This window comes from Mauremys mutica, chromosome 11 (assembly GCF_020497125.1).
Source record: "Mauremys mutica isolate MM-2020 ecotype Southern chromosome 11, ASM2049712v1, whole genome shotgun sequence".
NCBI classification, from domain to species: Eukaryota; Metazoa; Chordata; order Testudines; family Geoemydidae; genus Mauremys; species Mauremys mutica.
In genome coordinates, this window is record NC_059082.1 from 42,508,906 (window position 1) to 42,528,540 (window position 19,635).

The 19,635-nt window shown below is 44.0% G+C and overlaps 1 protein-coding gene across 3 annotated transcripts in view; it reads right to left on the bottom strand.

Annotated features, from left to right (window-relative positions):
- The window catches only part of PKM (pyruvate kinase M1/2), a 38,845-nt gene extending 21,460 nt beyond the window's left edge, over positions 1-17,385 (bottom strand). Inside the window, exons 1-4 of one of the 3 annotated variants that reach the window (XM_044979346.1) lie at positions 17,238-17,385; positions 7,676-7,836; positions 6,578-6,669; positions 425-556 (exon numbers count right to left, since the gene is read on the bottom strand). In XM_044979346.1, the coding sequence (XP_044835281.1) occupies positions 425-556; positions 6,578-6,669; positions 7,676-7,817 (366 nt within the window). In that variant the 5' untranslated portion in view covers positions 7,818-7,836; positions 17,238-17,385. Of the gene's footprint in view, positions 1-424; positions 557-6,577; positions 6,670-7,675; positions 7,837-17,223 lie in introns of all 3 variants that reach the window. The other 2 variants (XM_044979345.1, XM_044979344.1) reach the window with 2 other exon arrangements.
- Positions 17,386-19,635: the final 2,250 nt, after the last annotated feature.

Here is a 19,635-nt window from a genome sequence, read left to right on the forward strand (position 1 = left end):
GCTTCATTTTTTCATTCAGAGGTTTAACACTAACCCTTGGTCCAGAAGTAGAGTTAGTATTACAGCCACAAGTCCATCTAGTTCCTTAGAGGCATTTTTTTAAATGTAGAATGAAAGCTTGCATAATCATTGATAGTATAGAACAGAGGTGGCCAACCTGTGGCTCCGGAGCCACATGCAGCTCTTCAGAAGTTAATATGTGGCTCCTTGTATAGGCAACAACTCTGGGGGTGGAGCTACAGGTGCGGGGAGGAAGGAGGCCGCACTGATCGGTGGGGCTGCTGGTGGGTGGAAGGTGCTGGGAGGGGAGCTGATGGGGGGGGGTGCTGATATATTACTGTGGCTCTTTGGCAATGTACATTGGTAAATTCTGGCTCCTTCTCAGGATCAGGTTGGCCAACCCGATATAGAACAAAAAACTTACTCCCTTGATAAGTCCAGTTCGGATTTCAGGTCCCTTGGTATCCAGTGCTACAGCCACAGGTCTGTAGGTGATGGGATCAGAAGCAAAGCTCTCTGTAGCTTCTCGCACATTCCTGATTGTTCCTTCATGGTACTGGCAGGGAGGGAGGGGAGAGGAAGGAAAATAAAAGTTTTCAGCCCACTTCTTTTCATTCGCTGTCCTGGACACTATGCGCTTACAGTCAAAGGCTGCTGGCCCCTTTCCCCATGCTCAGCTATTCCCTCAGAGTGGAATACAGTGCAGAATCTAAGCTTGCAGTTAATTAAGATTACTCATTGTTACGAAGGCCATGTGTATGGACAAGGTCTTACAAGAGTTAGTTATCAGTACAGTTGAAGTGGTACAACTCCCTTAGGGTGGGTACAGTTATGTTGTGCACTTATACCAGTATTCCTCTTCCAGTCAGGAATAAGCTATCTGGTAGGAGGCACCTTGTTGTGTGTGGTGGGGGTAACAGTCCACACTAGGATTGTACTAGTATAAATATATTGGTAATGTCACAGCCCTAAATATCGCTATAATCATACAAAAAGCTGTTTAGACCAGCCTAAGTAAATTCAGTTCTGTCAAGTGCGCAAAGACAGCCAAAAATCAATGGCAGGCAAGTGCAAGTAATTTATTTTCTCTCAATGGGTACTAACATGGAAGCCCAAGGATGATTTAAAGCATCAATATTATTTTGTTATTAATCGTTTCAAACAGAAGTTTTTAGCCAGTATGCTTTACCTTTGGATGCAGCGGACTGCTCAGCTGCCAAGAATTGCCAGGGTGAATTCTAGTACTCCCCTTCTCACAGCACTGGGAAAGAAAACCCTCTCTGGAACCAAAAGCCCAAACTGCCTTCTGAGTGCCACAACCCCAGACTGCATTCCACACCAGCCAGAGGTCAAAAGATCTGGCTGCTGCCTACCCACATGTAAGAACCTCCAGCTTTCTCTTGACAATTTCAGCAGTGCTCCAGAACAAAAATGGCAAGGTCTGAAGAGACAGTTTAGGATAGCATAAAGTTAGATAGAACATCTTGAGGAGGATGTGGGAAATTTCTATACAACTCTTTACCCCACTCACTGTTGTATTGCTACCTACCTGGTCTGAAGGAGTTAACTGGGTTCTGAGAGAGGTTCCTTGCTATCTCAAGTGACTTTCACTTCACAGATGATCAGTATAAAGAACTGTTTGCTCAGCCTGATCAAACAGCAACATTGGGTAAAGAAAGCTTTTCATGATCAAGGTTATGTAAATCCTGACAGATAGCTGTTGAAGACAGGTTACAGCTGGAAGAGAGAGGGTGCTCAGAAAGATTAAGCTTGGACTAGAAACAAATTGATAGATGTAACAAGGAGTCTAGTGGTCTCCTTTGCACATAAAATACATGTAGCAGCAAGGGACCGATTAAAATGCTTTTGCTCATTAGTTCTAGTTTGTAGCAAGTCTTATGTACAGGCAGTTCAGCATCTTTCCAGGTTTTATAACCTCAGGATCTCATAAGCCTCATATGTGTTCATGAATTCTCAAAGTTTATAGAAACACTGAGCTGAAGGCAGGTGGAAGGCGGCATTTTATATGAAGCTACAAAGTCCTTAAACAGAGAACTGAAAACTCCCTTACGGATGGGAACAGAAGTCTACTACTAAACGGGGCAGGGGATTATTGCTCACACTAGATATGCACTCTGGTGTCCCATGCCATTCATGTATATACATCAAAATAAATGGTTCCATGGGTAGAAGACAGATTTCGTTTCATCATCAAGAAATGAAAGTCAGGACTAGCACAGCACATGCCTCATCTTGGTGGTATACCCAAGATGAGATGTTTTATAGTAATTTAGTCCAAACACAAAGTCATGGATCTGCCTGACCTCACTGTAGACTTTTGGAACAAATTAGGAATTTTTATAATCTTAACACATGCAAACCTCCCCACCCCCCCCAGGGAGACCCTATATTGCTTTGTTTTAGTTTGACTTGAACCTTAAGAACTAGAGGGAAAGGAGTTTGTTAATTAAACGGTGGACAACCTGAGCTGGCAGAAGCCAGCGCATTTGATCACTGTTACAGTGATGTTTCTACCAAATTTACATGAAGTTTCACACTCCATCAGAGGCTTTTATTGGAAGCTGCTGGAGGAAGTCTATCCAATATCCAATTTGGCTTTCAACCTTTTACCCATCATACTTCGCAGTCTATGGTTTGGTATAACTGGGATTTGGTTTTTGGTCTATTCGTTTTTGTTACAGCCACCAGCATGGTTAGTTTCCTGCACTTTTTGACAGCTTCTGTTCCTCTTGCACAAACAATGGGATAGGAAAAGCAATGCAAGTTGGAAAGGGTGTGACATTTCATCCTGAAAATAGATATGGTAGACAAGCATGGAGAGAGGAAAAGGTTAATTATTCAGGCAAATATCAGTGGCCTCCAGATGAAATAAGAACTGAAATAGAAACATGTCTGCAGAATATGCAGCGAAAAAAGTGCCAGGAAAGTAGCATCAGTTTTTAGACTATATATAGGAATGTAGGCAAACTTGGAAGGCAGCATTCTCCTTAGAGCAGGGGTAGGCAACCTATGGCAAGCGTGCCAAAGGCAGCACGTGAGCTGATTTCCAGTGGCACTCACATTGCCCGGGTCCTGGACACCGGTCCAGGAGGCTCTGCATTTTAATTCAATTTTAAATGAAGTTTCTTAAAAACATTTAAAAAACCTTATTTACTTTACGTACAACAATAGTTTAGTTATATATTATAGACTTATAGAAAGAGACCTTCTAAAAATGTTAAAATGTATTACTGGTACGCGAAACCTTAAATTAAAGTGAATAAACGAAGACTTGGCAAACCACTTCTGAAAGGTTGCCGAGCCCTGCCTTAGAGCATTTATTACAATCAAGTTTTCAGGAGTATGTAAACCTTGTGAACCTCAGTTTTGGGGAGTAACTCAAATCACACATAAGGCATCAAGTTGGTCACAGGCACTGAGATGCACAAACCCAGTGAATATTCCTGACAATTTTGGCACCATTAAATGTCCCAGAAAGAGCTGAAGGATGCATGTGGGGAGGAGTTACAGTTGAACAGCCTGTTGTGGCCTGAACTTTGCTATACATAAGACTGGAATCTCTGCATTATCCTATACATCCATCCAAGTTAAGAGCACAGCCTTCCCAAGGGACAGATAACTGTTCAAAGTGCTGAGATTATGAAAGGAGAAATTAACTCATGAGCAGCTTCTGGCTCTGGCCACTGTCAGAAGCCCAGCCACTGACTCCAATGCTTAGATTTTTCAGTTTTCCATCACTTTAAAGGTCAGCATGTTTGTGGTTTCTGCAGTGTCTGGTTCACTTTAATGCCCTGTGCCCTTTAAAGTTTAGGGGAGGGCAAGAAGCCAAGTTGTTACACAGCTTCAGGTGCTTACTTTGTGTCCTATAGAAACTACAGCCCCTGACATTTTGAAGGCTAAAGGACAGTCAACATGGAGGCCTTGGGCATCACTGCAAGGAAGCCATATTTGGGAATGGGATCACTTCCACATCTCAAGTCACAAAGAGGAATCTAGTCTATTTATATAAACTCTGAGGGGGCTTGCCTGCCACAACAAATGGTTTGCATTTCTTATGATCTTATTCCTCATATAAATTTAACAGTGCTTTCAAATGCCAGAGCACGATCTCCATAACGGTCAGGTAACATAACGCTGCAAACCAGTGAGCCAAACACAGACCCAGGACTTATTTAACGTAGCTAAGAGTTTGCTTCTGAGACAGGGAATTGCACTAGTCAGCAACCTGCACGGCCTACAACAAAATGCATCACTTTAATAGCACTCTGCTTATTTCTGTAGTAGTAAATCAGTGTTCGCTGAATACAATTCACATGTTAACAGCAAACCGGTGGCTGAGGCAGAAATGGAATTTTATTCTACTCCAGCAGACCCCTATACTGACTCAGAAGTAGTCAGGTTATCAGAAATAACCAGTCAAAAAAGCCAAGAGAATGTAAGGAACTATTAGGAAAGGGACAGACAGAAAATATGATAACACTACATAAATCCATGGTACATCCACACTTTGAATACTGTATGCAGTTCTTGTCATCCCATCTCAAAAAGGGAAATTAGAATTGGAAGAGGTACAGAGAAGGGCAACACAAAGTAGGGATATGGAACAGCTTCCACATGAGGAGAGAGTAAAAAGACTAGGACTTTTCAGCTTGGAAGAGAGATGACTAAGGGGGATACAATAGAGGTCTATAAAATCATGAATGGTGTGGAGAAAGTGGATAATGAAGTGTTGTTTACTCCTTTGCACGTCACAAGAACCATGGGTCACCTAATAAAATTAATAGGAAGCAGGATTAGAAGCAAGAGTAAGTACTTCTTCACACAATGCAGTAAGCCTGTGGAACTCTTTGCCAGGGGATGTTGTGAAGGCCAAAACTATAGCTGGGTTCAAAAAAAGAATTAGATCAATTCCTGGAAGATAGGTCCATCACTGGCTATTAGCCAAGATGGGAAGGGATGCAACTCCATGCTCTGGGTGTCCCTAAGGCCTCTGACTACCAGAAATGGGGAGTGGACGACAAGATATGATCACCCAACAATTGCCTGTTCTGTTCATTCCCTCTGAAGCATCTGGCTCTGGCTCCTGTTGGAAGGCAGGATATTGGACCAGATGGACCCATTGGTCTGACCCAGTATGGCTGTTCCTATGTTTGTTTTTGTTCCTACCCAACCTAATTTTAAGTGGTAGTCTGAAGGACTTAAGGATACATAGTAACATGAGTCAAATGATTTAGTTTTCATTTTTTTATTATTTTTTTTTAAAAGACTTCTTTCAGAGGCAACCAAAAGGCAAAGTCCATGCTTCAAGGATCTTGAAACTGGTCACCTGTATGCCAGCTGTCAGGTAGTTGCAGTGACCTATTAGCTTAGTACTGAAATCCAGACTCTGCAGCAAACAGAACATCCTTAGAAAAAGGTCTTACCGACTAGCATTTGCTAAACACACTTAAGGGATTGTAAGGAAGCATACATACATACACATACACAGAGCTGCTTTCCCAGAAGCTTTCATTTATGCCTATTACAAGAGATTGCAGCTCAAATAGGCTGATTCAATTTAGCCAGAAAATTCTTTAGAGCAGGGGACCTCATCCTCCTGCATACTTAAAAGCACTTTCTCTCAAGAAAAAATGGGGTGTAAGAACACACCCCTCTTAATACAGTGGTGCTTTATGACAGAAGCTGGGCAAGAATCAGAGCAATTTAGTAGTAGTTTAACTAGGAATGTATGCTCATGTGTAGTAAACTGTCATAAGTGGCAAATACCAAGGTTAATCAGCCTCTAATGAACTGCAAGCTTGAGGCCTGAAATGGGACCTGAACACCATGGAACCCAACCACGAGTGTCGGGTTCAGGTGAGGAAAAACAACTTGCATGGCTCAGATCATCTCTGCTTACCGTCTCCTGCCTGTGGAGTGGGTGCAGCAGCAGCTGCATGCCCTGCTCCTGTCAGCCACTGCCACCTTGCTGTGCTGGATTGAGTGTGCTGAGGCGTTTCAGTGCAGCACACCTCTCTCTCTACAGCAGACACCAGTGGGTGGTGGCCAGCAGGAGCGAGGCTGTGCAGACCCAACAGATATGCTACAGAGAATAGCACTGCCCCAGGCTCAGAGGAAGAGTCAGTTTGGGTCTGAAAACAACTCAACCCTCTCAGTCTGGGTGGGCTCAGGTTAGACTAAGGTTAGGCCTGAGCAAACCTCTCCTGCAAGCTTCTAAGGGTGAAGGTTTGGGTACAGAAGATTCAAGCATGAGATTTTTTTTGTGGGCAGCAATCACCCTAATTTTGTTCCTTTGCTTAGCGTGGCCTGTTGTGCACATTATGCCTCTAAAATTACTGATGGCAAGACACCTTACCAAGTGTCATAAAGGAACCTGTAAATACAGGATATGGATCTTAATTTGTCTTTTGAAAGAATGCATAACTTAATCACAAACATCTTCCCGCTGCCTAAAGGCTGGAAGCTTGAAGCAGCACACCGGGGACCAAGTACCTCACCCCATGAAAGCACTTTTGCTGGAGTCAGGACAATGTTTATTCAGACTCTCTGCCCTTACCTCATGAGTTCCATGAGAGAAGTTGAGACGGGCAACATTCATTCCGGATTTAATCATTTCTCTCAGCGTTTCCACTGAGCGGGAGGCTGGGCCTAGAAGGAACCACAGTTTTACTACCAATTGATTAAGTTTGTTACAGACTTTTAAAGGCAAAGATAGCAAAACCAGAAACTGTTCCAGGTTTGTGCGCTATTTCACAAGGTAGGAAAGGGTGAGCCACACATAGCCGTAGACATTGTAAAGGGACTTGAATATCTCTGAAGTAACGTCTCCTTGCTTGCTGGACTTCTGGAAATTGCATGCCTGGCCTCAAACTAGCTCAGATATACAAACCTTAAGATAGATGAGACATCTGCAAAGACTGACTGCACTCCAACTAAGGGCCCTTGTAACATTCAAATTCCCAAGTATTAAAATAATTCTTCAACCCTGGCTGCATGTTACTCCCATAGCCAAAGTCTGCTGCACATAGCATTACACTAGATCTTTACTACTGCATTTTCAATCTGCCAGTTTAGATTTAATGGGGAAAAGGAATAATGATGCTGCAAAGAAAACCAGCTACAATAGCTAAAAGAGCCTCAACTGGAAGAGCATTTCACTTTATAACACAAATTCAATCCCCTAGCAGTCAATTCTCTAGCTGCACACAAAGACAGACAATTCTCTGCCATTAATAGAAGCTACTCCTATCCATCTCTTACTTTGGGGACAAGTTTGTAATGCATGTTACTTTAACTATCATTGTGCAGCATGCAGGAAGATTGGGGGCACAAAGCAACAGTTTATTTTTGCTTCAGTCTCCAAGGTAGGAAGGGTGTGATTAGTGGCTAATCCAATTTTATATTTTGTAATAGTGGATAGGCTCTCTTACTTCTGAAGCCAGGATTCATGCAAACTTGAGAAAAGGATATGGTTGCAATACTCATGAGTTCACCCATGCTCCTCATTTTGTAGAGAGGAGTTAAATATTTGCATTTTTCCATGATTCACTCTACAGATCTTTGAGAGCACTGAAGTCTTTGGGCTGTTCTTAAATTTTATTTTAGGAGACAGCTGCAATTACCCCCCTCTCCCAACATGTTAAGAGTCACATACCAATAGTGCAGATAATGCCGGTGTTTCGTGCTGTGATTGGCTCAGAATCAATGTCCAGGCGGCACATATGCTCCAGAAAAGTGTCTGCCATGGCAGCATGTAGCTGCTGGGTCTGGATGAAAGCATCATGGTGCTTAGACATGGTTGCTGGGATTCTTTACCTAGGAGAGAGGGTAGAGAGTTATTTTAGACTGGCAGGTAAATCTAAAACCTAGTTGGGTCTCATACACAGTTGTCTGAAAATTGAGTTGGTTGAGATTAAAAAAGCCTCAGTAAGCAATTCTGCGTGAGTATTTAAGTGGTATACATTCCATTTTACATCATTTCTTGGATAATCTCCGTGCAGATTGGTGCAGCTAGTTATTGAATCAAATTATTGGTGTGGAGCCCTAATAGTAGAAACAAAAGGTTAGGAAGAGTGCCTGGCAAATTGCTGGGAGGTGGTTATGAAATGAAATATTAATGTCTTCTATTGCCAGTTTATTCTGTCTCCTTGTAGTGATTTTACGGGGTATTTTTATGGATTCGCAGACATATTAATGTAATATTAGCCCAAGGGAAGCCCCTAACTGATCGGACAGGAACCAAGTTCGCTTAGTACGATAGTAAAGATTGTTTAAGGGCTCGTTTATATGGCATCACAGTTAGATATGCCAGACTCTTGTATAATACGCAAACATTGCCCGTCCCAATCATCTCAGAACACTGGACTTCCTTAGGGCTTGTCTACATGATGCTGCACTCCAGGCTACAGAGGTTTGAATTGTAGAGGGCTCTAACTGCCCCACGTAGACCCTGCTGGTGTAAACAAAAAAGTACCTAGTGCATGTTGATGTATTCCACAGGACAACACACACTGGCACCTTTTTAGTTCATGCCAACAGGGTCTACATGGGGCAGTTAGAGCACTCAACAATTCACACCCCTCCCTATAGGCCAGTCTTCAAGTGCACTACTATGCAAGAGCACAGGTGGTGTCACTGTACTGCAGAGTTCTAGGAATGCTTACACTTGGGGGTTAAGCCTAGGAACACTTCCTGCAGTTGTGACCAGTTTTGAGGACTCAGGCAACAGCAAGACTGACCACTATTGTATTTTGGACCAACTGTAGGAAAACTACATCCATAGTTTGTGCTGCTCCCTCATCCTTACTCCCTCAACCAGTTTCCTGTCTCTGCCCTCAAGTATCTACAGACTCTAGTAGTTATACCACAGCGAACATTATTATTGTGCCAAAGTCTTGTTACAGATAATATGCACCTTGATGTATAACTCAACAGGTTCATTTCTGAGCTGAAGCCTCTTCTATACCCAAGTGCCTAGTCAACATGATGGATTAATCCTGTAGGAGTTTAAAACCAGCTCTGTCAGAACAGCTAAACAGGCTTAAGTTTAATAAATACTGCACCACACAGAGAACCTGTACAAACTTTCACCCTCATACAAATTAAGGCTAGTGCCATAAAACCCCATCAAGCTGAGGGTGTCTGAAGGAGACACTACCTGACCATTAGAATGGCACTGTGATAAACGTGAGCATTATGACTACACCTACAGCCCTTTGCAGAAGCAATATCCCCTATGATCCTTCCACCACATATTAAGCATTGACATCACAGGAGAGCACATGCTGTTTTAAGATGGTTCACTCAGGAAGTTTAGCTCCTCCCTCACCCACCTCTGCCAGTCAGGCCTTCCAATTTCTCTGCATCTACGTGCAGTTCCTCTCGCAAGGCAGCTCTGACTCACTGCATCCTCATTATGATACAGAGACTTACAGCAGTGACATAGGCTACTGAAAACCTCAGTATACCCTGGCAAGTATTCTCTTATCCAGCCCCATGGGAAGGTGCTGACTCACTGAGGTAGAAATGAAGGCACATGAAAGTCTGCCTATATTAGAAACATTGTAAGGTTACATTAAGGTACATGGCTATTCCAGCATACATAGCTTAATGTTTCCCAGCAGCATGAGGAGGTGGTACAGAAAGAGAAACATTAGCTCCTTCATATCAAACCACTTCCTCCCCACTCTTTGTTTTTAATATATAAGAAGTTCCCTGAAAAGGCAATTTCACACATGACCACAGAGTGTCAGATTTCCAGATCAGGCTACTTTTGGTCCTCTGATGGATTTGTTTAATTATTCCCTACTGGTTAGCCTGACTTTAAAACAGGAAATAACTTCTGGGGGGGGGGGGGGAGCAATACTTGTATCTTACTAGGAAGAAAGACTGATTTGCAGAAGGGGAGCAGTTAAGATGCAGCTGGTTTAATATTAGTTCACTCCCAAATATTCCATAGCCAGTCATCACAAGCTAGATTTCAGGTGCAAGCCTCTGAAGAGTTCAAGCAAAACCTTTATATTATGTAGCACCTTGTATAGTCTAAATCGCTGAATGCATTAGGGAGTAGTATAATGTATACTCTCATAAATGAATGAGAAGGAACTGTAGCAGCAAAAGTTCTCCCCATGCTCACTGATACCAATAAGTGCATGCTGCATATTTTGACTATCTGAATGCAAGACAATTCTGGAACCAATATGAAGCATCTCATCTGGCTCTGTACAAGGGATGAGCAACTGAGATGGAAACTGATAGTCCACTGGCTCTCAGGCTATTAATGAGTCACAAGCTTTTTAAAAAAAAAAAAAAAGGAGGGGGGTGTTAAATGCATCTCATGGAAAACCCATAACAGTCATTTACAAACTAATTTAAATTTCTGTATTTCACACTCACTGTGATAAGATTACTGCTTTTTTAAAAAAAGTTCCGTTTGAAGTCAGAATCCCATTAGGGACAATCTTTTCAAAAGTCAGAGAAATCACAGGCTTTTCTGGGCTGGGAAGTTGGAGGTGGAAAGAAAAGCACCATCAAGAACATGGAAACAGTGTGTTTTCCTGAAAGTGGCTTTAGTTTTGAAATATTGTGCCCTATGTTTTTGCACTTCTCTGCTTATAAATTACAGTGCTTTTCTATGAAACATTCACTGAACTCTGCTGCAGGTTAAGATTTGAGTGCTATTTTTGGCATTTTACATTATTTTAGAAATTTTTGCAAGATTCAGATGGGCATGGCTTGCTCAAGGCAATGAGGATCTTATAAGATAGGAAGAAATCAGATTGATTTCATTAGGACACATGACTAGTAAATCCCAAGTTTATTATAGAGCCTAGCCCCATATGTCTCTGGCAAGATGCACGTATATGTTTGAACTGAGATGAGTTAGTGGTGTGTTTAGGAATCCAATCCCTCAGGAGCAGGGAGTTTACTACCCATATTTAGAGAGCGACAAGCTATCAATCAAGTTTGATTGAAAGGGGCTCCTAGATTTTAAGCAATTTTACCTCCATCCCAAAGCAAGTTAGAGTTCTTTTACAACACAAACCTAGTTCTGGCGTTTATATGTTTAAGAAGGGTCTGCCAACTCCTTTTCTGATCAGCAGAAAATACTGTTCCACTGTCCTAGAGCTTTTGCAGAGGGTAGCCCTGTACTATTATATAACTATGTAAGATGGCCACCAAAATGGAGCAATCTTTTCTGTGATACTGGTAAACCTGGTGCCAGCTCTTGCCGAGGCTGCAGGCATCAGCTGAGCACTGACAAACTCATACCTGGAAATCAGACCAGGTCACCTGTACGTTAATATTGTTCAAGACAGATATTCGACTTGTAAAGATATGTTTAGACCCTATAAATTGCTGCAAGCATTAATCTTATGTGTAATGTCTGTATCTCATGCTACAAAGTAGTATGTAAATTGTAAAGATGCTGGCTGAGAACTTGTTACCCCAAGGAGGAAGAGTGGTTCCTCTGCCCATCAAGAAGGACTATCAAGACTAAATGGGCCACTGTAGGACAAAAGCGTTGCTGATTGCCCCATTCACCCATCAAGGAGTTGTGTGCAGGAGCCCTAGATCAGGCTGAACTCTGGGGGAAGGGCATATAAAGATGTTCACAAAAAGAAATGGTTCTTTGCTGTTTGGATTCCTAAAGGACTGGAGCTAGGAAACAAAAAGATTCCCCAGAGTCAGCCCTAACAGACATTCAGTGGACAGATATAATTTAGATAATATTTTTTACCTCAAGGTTCCAAAGACACAGACAAGGTTTTCATCTCGAGGCCAAAAGACCAAAACATCAAGACACATGATCACGGCCTTGGATAGACCAAGAGACTACTCACCCCCTTACTACACCTGTCACCTTTAGGAACCTAAGACTAATTCATTTGTGCTTATATGTTGCCTGCTTTAACCTGTAAATAACTATGTCTACACCTTGCTTTGCCTACAGCATAACAGTGATATGTTAAAAATGCTTTTATATTTAGAAGTGGGGGGAGGCAACACTCAGGTTTGCTGTGTGAAAGGGGTCACCAATAGAAAAAAAAAAAAAGTTTGAGAACCACTGATCTACACCCTTGAGTGACGTAAGTTATCCTGAACTGAGTGCTGGTGTAGACAGCGCGATGTCGACAGGAGAGCTTCTCCTGTCGACATGTCCGGCCTCTGCAAGAGGTGGTAGCTTTAAGCTGACAGACCACTGGCTTAGCGCTTCTCTACCACAAGCGCTACAGCTGCACCGCTATAAGTGCTGTAGCATAGACATAGCCTATTTCTTTTTCCTTGTTAATAAATCCTTAGTTAATAATAGGATTGTCTTTGGTATGAGCTCTAAGGTACAAATTGATCTGAGTGTAAGTGACTGGGAGAAACCTGAATATTGTGTGATCTTAACTGTAAGTGACCATTTACCCAGCTTGCCTGGGTGGCAAGACAGACTAGAGTGCCCATGGGGTTGTCCGACTATAGTAATACTGTTAAATGTGAGTGCCTGGATCATTGTGTTATTGGGTGGGCGATATCTAATTATAGAACATACCACCAGTTTGGGGTGTCTGTCCTACTTTTTGACATTCTGCTGTGAGGTTGGCAGTCACTCATGAACCACTCCAGCCAGCATGACTGATACTGCAGATTATTCAGGGCCACCTAGCAATTTCTGCTTCACCCAACTGATTCAGAACACCTTTCTCAGCTACCATCAAATTGCAGATTCTAACCCTGTATCTTCAGAGATAGACATTCAGGCAGCAGCTTTGGGATGCTAGTGTTTCTCTGATTTTCAAAGCACAAATTAACGGGATTGGAAAGGATAGGTGGGAGGGCCACACTGGTGCTGTGTTTGTGACATCAGTACTTTTCCTGCATGAGAATGGATTAGCTGTCAGATTAACATATGATCTAGTTCAGTCTGCACCCCCTGAAGAATCGAACTCACTACAGGTTTGATTAATGAGTCAGATAATATGATCTCGCTATCAGCATCAACCAATCCAAAAGTAATTAGCAGTCCTGGTGCAGGCATAACATGCCAGCACTGCTTATCTGTATTGCATGTGCTACCACAGCAACTACAAGTAAGCAGAATTTTAGAAAAAATCCAAGAGTTCTCCCCTCTATGCTATCAGCAAACAAGGCCAGTGATGTCTTTCCAAGGAAAAGAAGCAGATTTATTGGTAGAGTGAAGATCTGAACCCTAGCTGGATTTATAGATGCAGTCAGAACAGCATACAACTGAAATCCCTCCTAGATTTCTGCACACATCATTGAATAGTGGCTGTTAGCCACTACTGCTGTTCTCTTTTTTCCTACGTGCTATCCATCACAACACACTGCAGCTAAGCTCTGCTGCTTTTCCACAGGAGGTGGGACTATATAGCCTCTCCTAGGAATTGGACAGCAGCCTGTTCCTAAGCCAGAGGACAGGAAAGAGGACACACCCACATGATTTATCCTGACCACACATCTAGAGCTTTAGCAAAATGGATTCAGCTTTGGATTTTATGTAATCAAGAGTGGCCTCTTTCCTACCCTGCTGGCAGCAGCAAGTCTTATTTATATACTAAATAGGTGATCCAAATTCTAAGTGTTTTACCCAGGAGTGGAGGCACACAGATATAGACTAAATGCATTCTTAGATGTCAGATTGCCTCAATGCTGCACTCAAATGCAATATCAAATTGACTGCCTTATTTACCACCAGCTTTTCACCAGAATTTGTAGATTTCATCTCTAGAAAATTCAGAAGGATTTTTTTTTTTTTTTACATAAAACAGCCTTAAGTATCTTATGATTTCACAGCATGTTTACTTTTCTGCTGGAACAACTTAAGTTTGTTGCAGTTATCTAGCCACAACAGAAGAGTGGGAGTGAGAACTGTTAGTCTCAAGATGCATTATGCCCCACCCCCAAATCTGTTCTCAAACCATGTTTGAACCTTTCTGTATCTTTTCAGTTCTTTAGCATGGCCCAAACACTATTTTGGGGGGGAAGGGTTAGAGCTACAGGAAGAAATGCGGAGAGAGGCCAGGTCTGTTTATAAAAGCTCTTGATTTCAAGAGGCGAACTGCACTTCAGTTTCCCTTGATGTATGGCTGTAGATAACCAGATACAAGTCTAAGATTCTTGAAGCTGGATGAAGTTATAATTGTTCTACTAGGTTTCAGTGATTGCGCAAACATTAGAGGGTTGTACAGCGATTTGAATCTGTTAAGTAATACAAACATAAGCAGCGTTTTCTGTTATGCGATGCTCTATCCCAAAGTAGCTGGGATGCCAGAGCCATGACCATTTAAAAAGTCTGCTCTATTTTTATTAATCTGAGATGACAGCAATGAAGTTTCCAATGCTTTGTAACAAAAGGACCATTCATGCAAATCTGACTCTAAAAAGATCAGTTCAAACATGTTTCAAAGGGGGTTTTTTGTTGTTTTTTTTTAAATACAGTCCTTAGTGAAGTACAGATGACTATCAAAATAAATTGGACATGTTTACACAGATGTAGTACAGGAAAAATACAGGACACATTCAAAAGGGGCCTTCGCTTGCCTGTGCAATGAAGAGATGACTAAATCACTAACAAGTTTGAGCCATATACTGATCTAAGTTAGCATCATTTAAGATACTGCCAGCTCTCTTGGTGTGGGAGGTGGCAAATACTCCCTTTTCCATTTGATTCAACCCTTACTCCCACAGTCTGATTGACCCCCTGCACCCCAGGAAACACTAAACTGAAATACCTTGCAACTCTGAATCCAAGCTTCTTTCTGCAAATTTTACAGCATGTAGCTGCAGCCAGAAATAAGTGTAATTTGCTTAATCACTTCCCCCTTTTAGTAGCTCAGAGTTACTTCAGTGCCATATCAACCCAGTTTGATTACTCTTCATCTCCCCTTAAATGCAAGGGTAATTAAGAAGTGTAGTTATTGCTAGCTATCTTCAGATAAAAGTACACACATTTCTATCTGAGGACATGGCTCTAATGGTAATATATGAAAACACATGTATCTGAACCAAGCCAAGAATTGTTTTCCAGAGGTGTTTGGTATTAATCTGAAACAAAGCAGGAAGTACAGAATAAGGTAGGGCATAGTACAGTATTCTAGCTAATTCTACCTTAGAGGCAAGATAACTACAAAGTTCATCATCCATCAATAGGGTAATAGTTTCAAATTTTGCCAAAACTGGAATCCTGTTTAAAGAATACCATTAGCTGGAGTTATTTAATTCCCTCTTTTGAGGATACTTACCAAAACAGATATTAAAATGAAAAGTGGAGGTTCAATCCAGGGCAATCATTTAGGAACGGTTATTTGACCAGGGTTACAACTCCTCTTCCATATTTCTTTTCCTGCATTGTGCATCAGCTGTAATACTGCAGCACTATGCTGTAGCGCATTAGATCACCACCTCTGAAGCTACAGTGTCACGGCCAGCCACAAGGGGTTGTGACAGCAGTGATACCTGCACTCCTACCCCCTTCACACCATTGAACAATCCCAGCAGACACCCAGGTCTCCCTGCGTGGTGCTGCAGCAACCTGACCCATCAAGTTTGCCTACAAAGTAGTTTCTTATCAGTTAGTTTGGGCCAATAAACCCATTGGGGTAGGGAGGTTTAATCTTTCCCATGTTTACAACAGTATGCATAAGAGGGGGGAGGACCAGTTTTGTTTCACACATACAGTCTCAGGATACCATCATGGGGCATTTGTGTTTCAGTCCTGCCTGTGCAAGGGAAAGTTGGGATAAAATCTAGCACAGGGGTTCTCAAACTGGGGGTCAGGACCTCTCAGGAGGTCACAAGGTTATTACATGGAGGGGTGGGGTGGTCACAAGCTGTCAGCCTCCACCCCAAACCCCACTTTGCCTCCAGAATTTATAATGGTGTTAATATATTAAAGTGTTTTTAAATTTATGAGGGGGAAAAAAAATTACACTCAGAGGCTTGCTATGTGAAAGGGGTCACCAGTACAAAAGTTTGAGAACTACTGATCTAGCATCTCTAATGATGAATTCAATCACCCTCTTACACTGGCCTCACAGTTTAAACTTAATAGCAGTATGTTTTATAGAGATCCTCCCTTGCAACCACACAAAATGGCATCAGTTCCAAAATGCAGATCATTACAGGACTGCAGTAGCTGAAAGAGCCCTTTCTATTGGCAATCAGATCACATTTGACCACGCTTGGTATGCAATGCAACATGATCCCTGTCTCAGAAGGCTAACCAATGCTACAAGATCCATTCAAAGGCCAACTTAAGGAGCGCTAACCTAGTTTAACAGCTCACTGTAGGATGAGGACATCTCAAACACAGGATGAGGGGACAGAGAAAGAACAAGGTCTAAACTTTGAGTTAAAACCGTTTGAAAGGTACTTAATTGCCTCACTTTCCACCAAATGTTAGTCTGTCTTTCCTCCTCTACTGTCACCCCGGTGTGGACTCCCCTGCAACACTGAAGCAGTGAAGGTTAAAAGGACTGAGTTTCACCAGAGCCTTTAAAAGTAATACTGCATTTTTCTATAGGTCATATTTTACAGAATTAGTACAAGCAAGAATCTGACAACTGAAGTTGTGCTTGTCCCGCCTCAGGACACAGTTCTTTGTTAAGTTAGTGTGGTGGATGGTCTCATCTGGGTCTGGGAGCCCCCCCGTCTGTAACAGGCCGGCGCTACGGGGCTGCAGCGCCCCCACCCCCCGCAAAGTTCCCCGTCTGTAACAACAGGCCGGCGCTACGGGGCTGCAGCGCCCCCACCCCCCCCAAAGTTCCCCGTCTGTAACAACAGGCCGGCGCTACGGAGCTGCAGCGCCCCCCCCCAAAGTTCCCCGTCTGTAACAACAGGCCGGCGCTACGGGGCTGCAGCGGGCACTGTGAAGCTCCAGCCGCACCCCACGCGCTCCCGAGGGGGCAGCTGGAGCTCGGACCACGCACGTGCCCCCGCGCGCCACAGACTCGCTCTGCGCGAGGCCGCGCTGGCTGCGCGCTCCGCGGGGGAGGGGTGAGCTTCCGCGCCCCCACCCCAGAGCATCCCCGACCCACCAACAGCGCAGCCCCGTCGGCCTCGGTAGAGGGGCCGCGCCGCCCACCAGCCGGCACCCCGCCTCCGGACAGGGCCGGCGGGACGGAGGCTCCCTGGGAAGGACCCGCTCCGCCCTGGAGGGTGGCGGTACCGCGCTGGCCTCCCGCCCCCGGCTACCTGCTGTTCCTCACCACGTCCGCTCTCCCCGAAAGCTTCAGCTTCTCTGCGACCCCGCCCCGGCCCGCCGCTCCTCAAGGTGAATTCGGCCGCCCTATGGATCCCTCCGCTGCCCGCCCCTGTATCACGCGGGGAGGCGGAGCGGGCGGATTCTTTTCACCAGCGGACGCACAAGCTGCGGTAGGAAAGACAGTGTGACATCACGTAGATAATCGGCCAATGGGGAGGCGCCCAAGGCGCTCGGCACGCGGCCTGCGAGTGATAGGGGCCGCGATGGCTGCAATTAAAGGGGCCGCATGCCTTACCTCCCCCCATGCAGCAGTACCATCTCTTAAAGAGGCCGCATCCCTTAAAACCTCCGTGCAGCAGGAGCTCTGAAGAGGACTGCAGCCCTCATCCCCCCCATGCTGTAACATCTGTTAAAGGGGTCCACGCCCCTTAGCTCCCCGTTCAGCATCAGTATCTCTTAAATGGGCCACAACCTCCTTCCCTTTCCCTTTTCCTTCCCCTGCAGCAGCAGCATTTCTTCTCACGGGGTATGCCAGCCAAGGGAGAGCTCCACGTAGGACCCTGTATTCCGCTACGGCCTGGGCTCCCCGTAGTGTCGGTGCTATGCCTCATTGCCCATGCCTCAGTGCTTCTAACGGGACAGCACCCCATTACCCATCCCCAATGTGTCTGCTCAGAGGCCAGGCTGCCCTGAATCACAGCTGGAAGCCTCTCCTGAATACCCGCTGCCCTTCCCCCAGTCTTTCAGGGCCCTGGAAACCATTTACAAAGATCTTTCTGTTCCCCATTGTTGCTTTTCCCCAGTTGCGAATTTTTCCTTCCCCTTTTTTAATGAGGGCTCCCAGAGAGCTTATTGTTAGCGCCAAATTACCATTGAGATCCCAGCTGGGAAGCTGCCAGCTAAAGAATGGATCCAGTGACAAAGGGAGGAGGGAGCAACCCAAGCGTGACAAATGACTGCTTGAGGCCCCCATGCATGGCCAGATTCCCTCCCCATAGGTGGTTACAGCAGGCTCCAAAAGTCAGGAAGCTGGGCCAAGAGCTGCCTTTGAGGGTTCCCCAAAGACTAAAGAGTGGGGAATTGGGCTCTGGGTTGCTGAGACTACCAGGGGAAGCCCCCAATTTCCCCTTGTCCTAAGAGCTTGGGGTCCTGCCAGGTTTGAGGCTAGCCCTTATAATGGCTGGTATCAGCAAGAATGTGTGTGTCTCTGACCAGCAGACTCAGAGGATGAGTTTGCAGTGATGGAGCACCCAGCAGCAGCAGCTTGTGACTCATGTGCTCTGGTTTTAAGGTCATATTGTCTTTTCCCTGAGCTGGAAATAATTCACGAACCACGCTGAGTAATGTAGCACACCCACTTGCTACAGCAAACAGCTCCTATTCATCATATCACCACATATTCATTTGGCTGGGATCTCTGAATATCACAGTGAGACACATTATGAGAGCAAGAAGAGATGGCTTATTTTTTCTCACAGTATAAACCCATATGCCCAGTTAAGACCTGACATGAGTCACCCCCCCAACTCAGGGGTTCTAGACCACAAAGCACCTGGGGCAGCATAGGTTCCTCATTAGAGAAATGAAAGCGACACTTGCTGGGTGACCTCGGGTAAATTCCTTCCTCTGTTTCCCCATCTGAAAAATGTGGATAATGGTACCAATAGATAAAAAGTGCTCTAGGTATTATTATTTTTTAAATCAACAATTTTACCTAGCTATCATATAGCACCTTACATCAGTAGATCTCAAAGTGCTTCACAAAGAGGGGGCACTATCATTATCTCCATTTTACAGATGGGGAAATTGAGGCATGGAGCAGTTAAGTGACATACCCAAAATCACCAAGCGGGCCATTGGCAGAATCAGGAATAGTTATCAGATGTCCTCAGTCCTAGACCAGTGATTTAACTGCCTCTTAGTTCCTGCTTTCTTGGGGTTATCCAGTTGTGTTCATAAACTGAGGACTTGTGTTGATATTTTAAAAAATAGGAGTCTAATGTTAGCTAAATAAATGCTCTGATTTTCAAAAATGCTGAGCAGCTATTGATTTCAATGGTAGCTGCTAGGCACTCAGCTCTTTTTAAAATCAGGCCACTTATTTAGGAACCTGAACACGGATTTAGAAATGTTAGGCTCTTATTTTTGAAAGCCTGACCTAAACCTTTTACTGTGAGTCACTGTGGACCCTGTGTCCTAAGCCATAAATCTTTGTTGGTCAGAAATAATCAAGCCCTAGGAGACTAGGAGCCCTGAACCTCACTTCATGTCGAACAGAAGGCTTATGTCTCAGTCTGTTGGTGAAAAAAGGGACCCGGCAAAAGTATAGAAACTGATGAATGGTACACAAAAGTTTGAATCGGGTGCTTCTAATTCCTCTTCCTCATAACACAAGAAGAAAA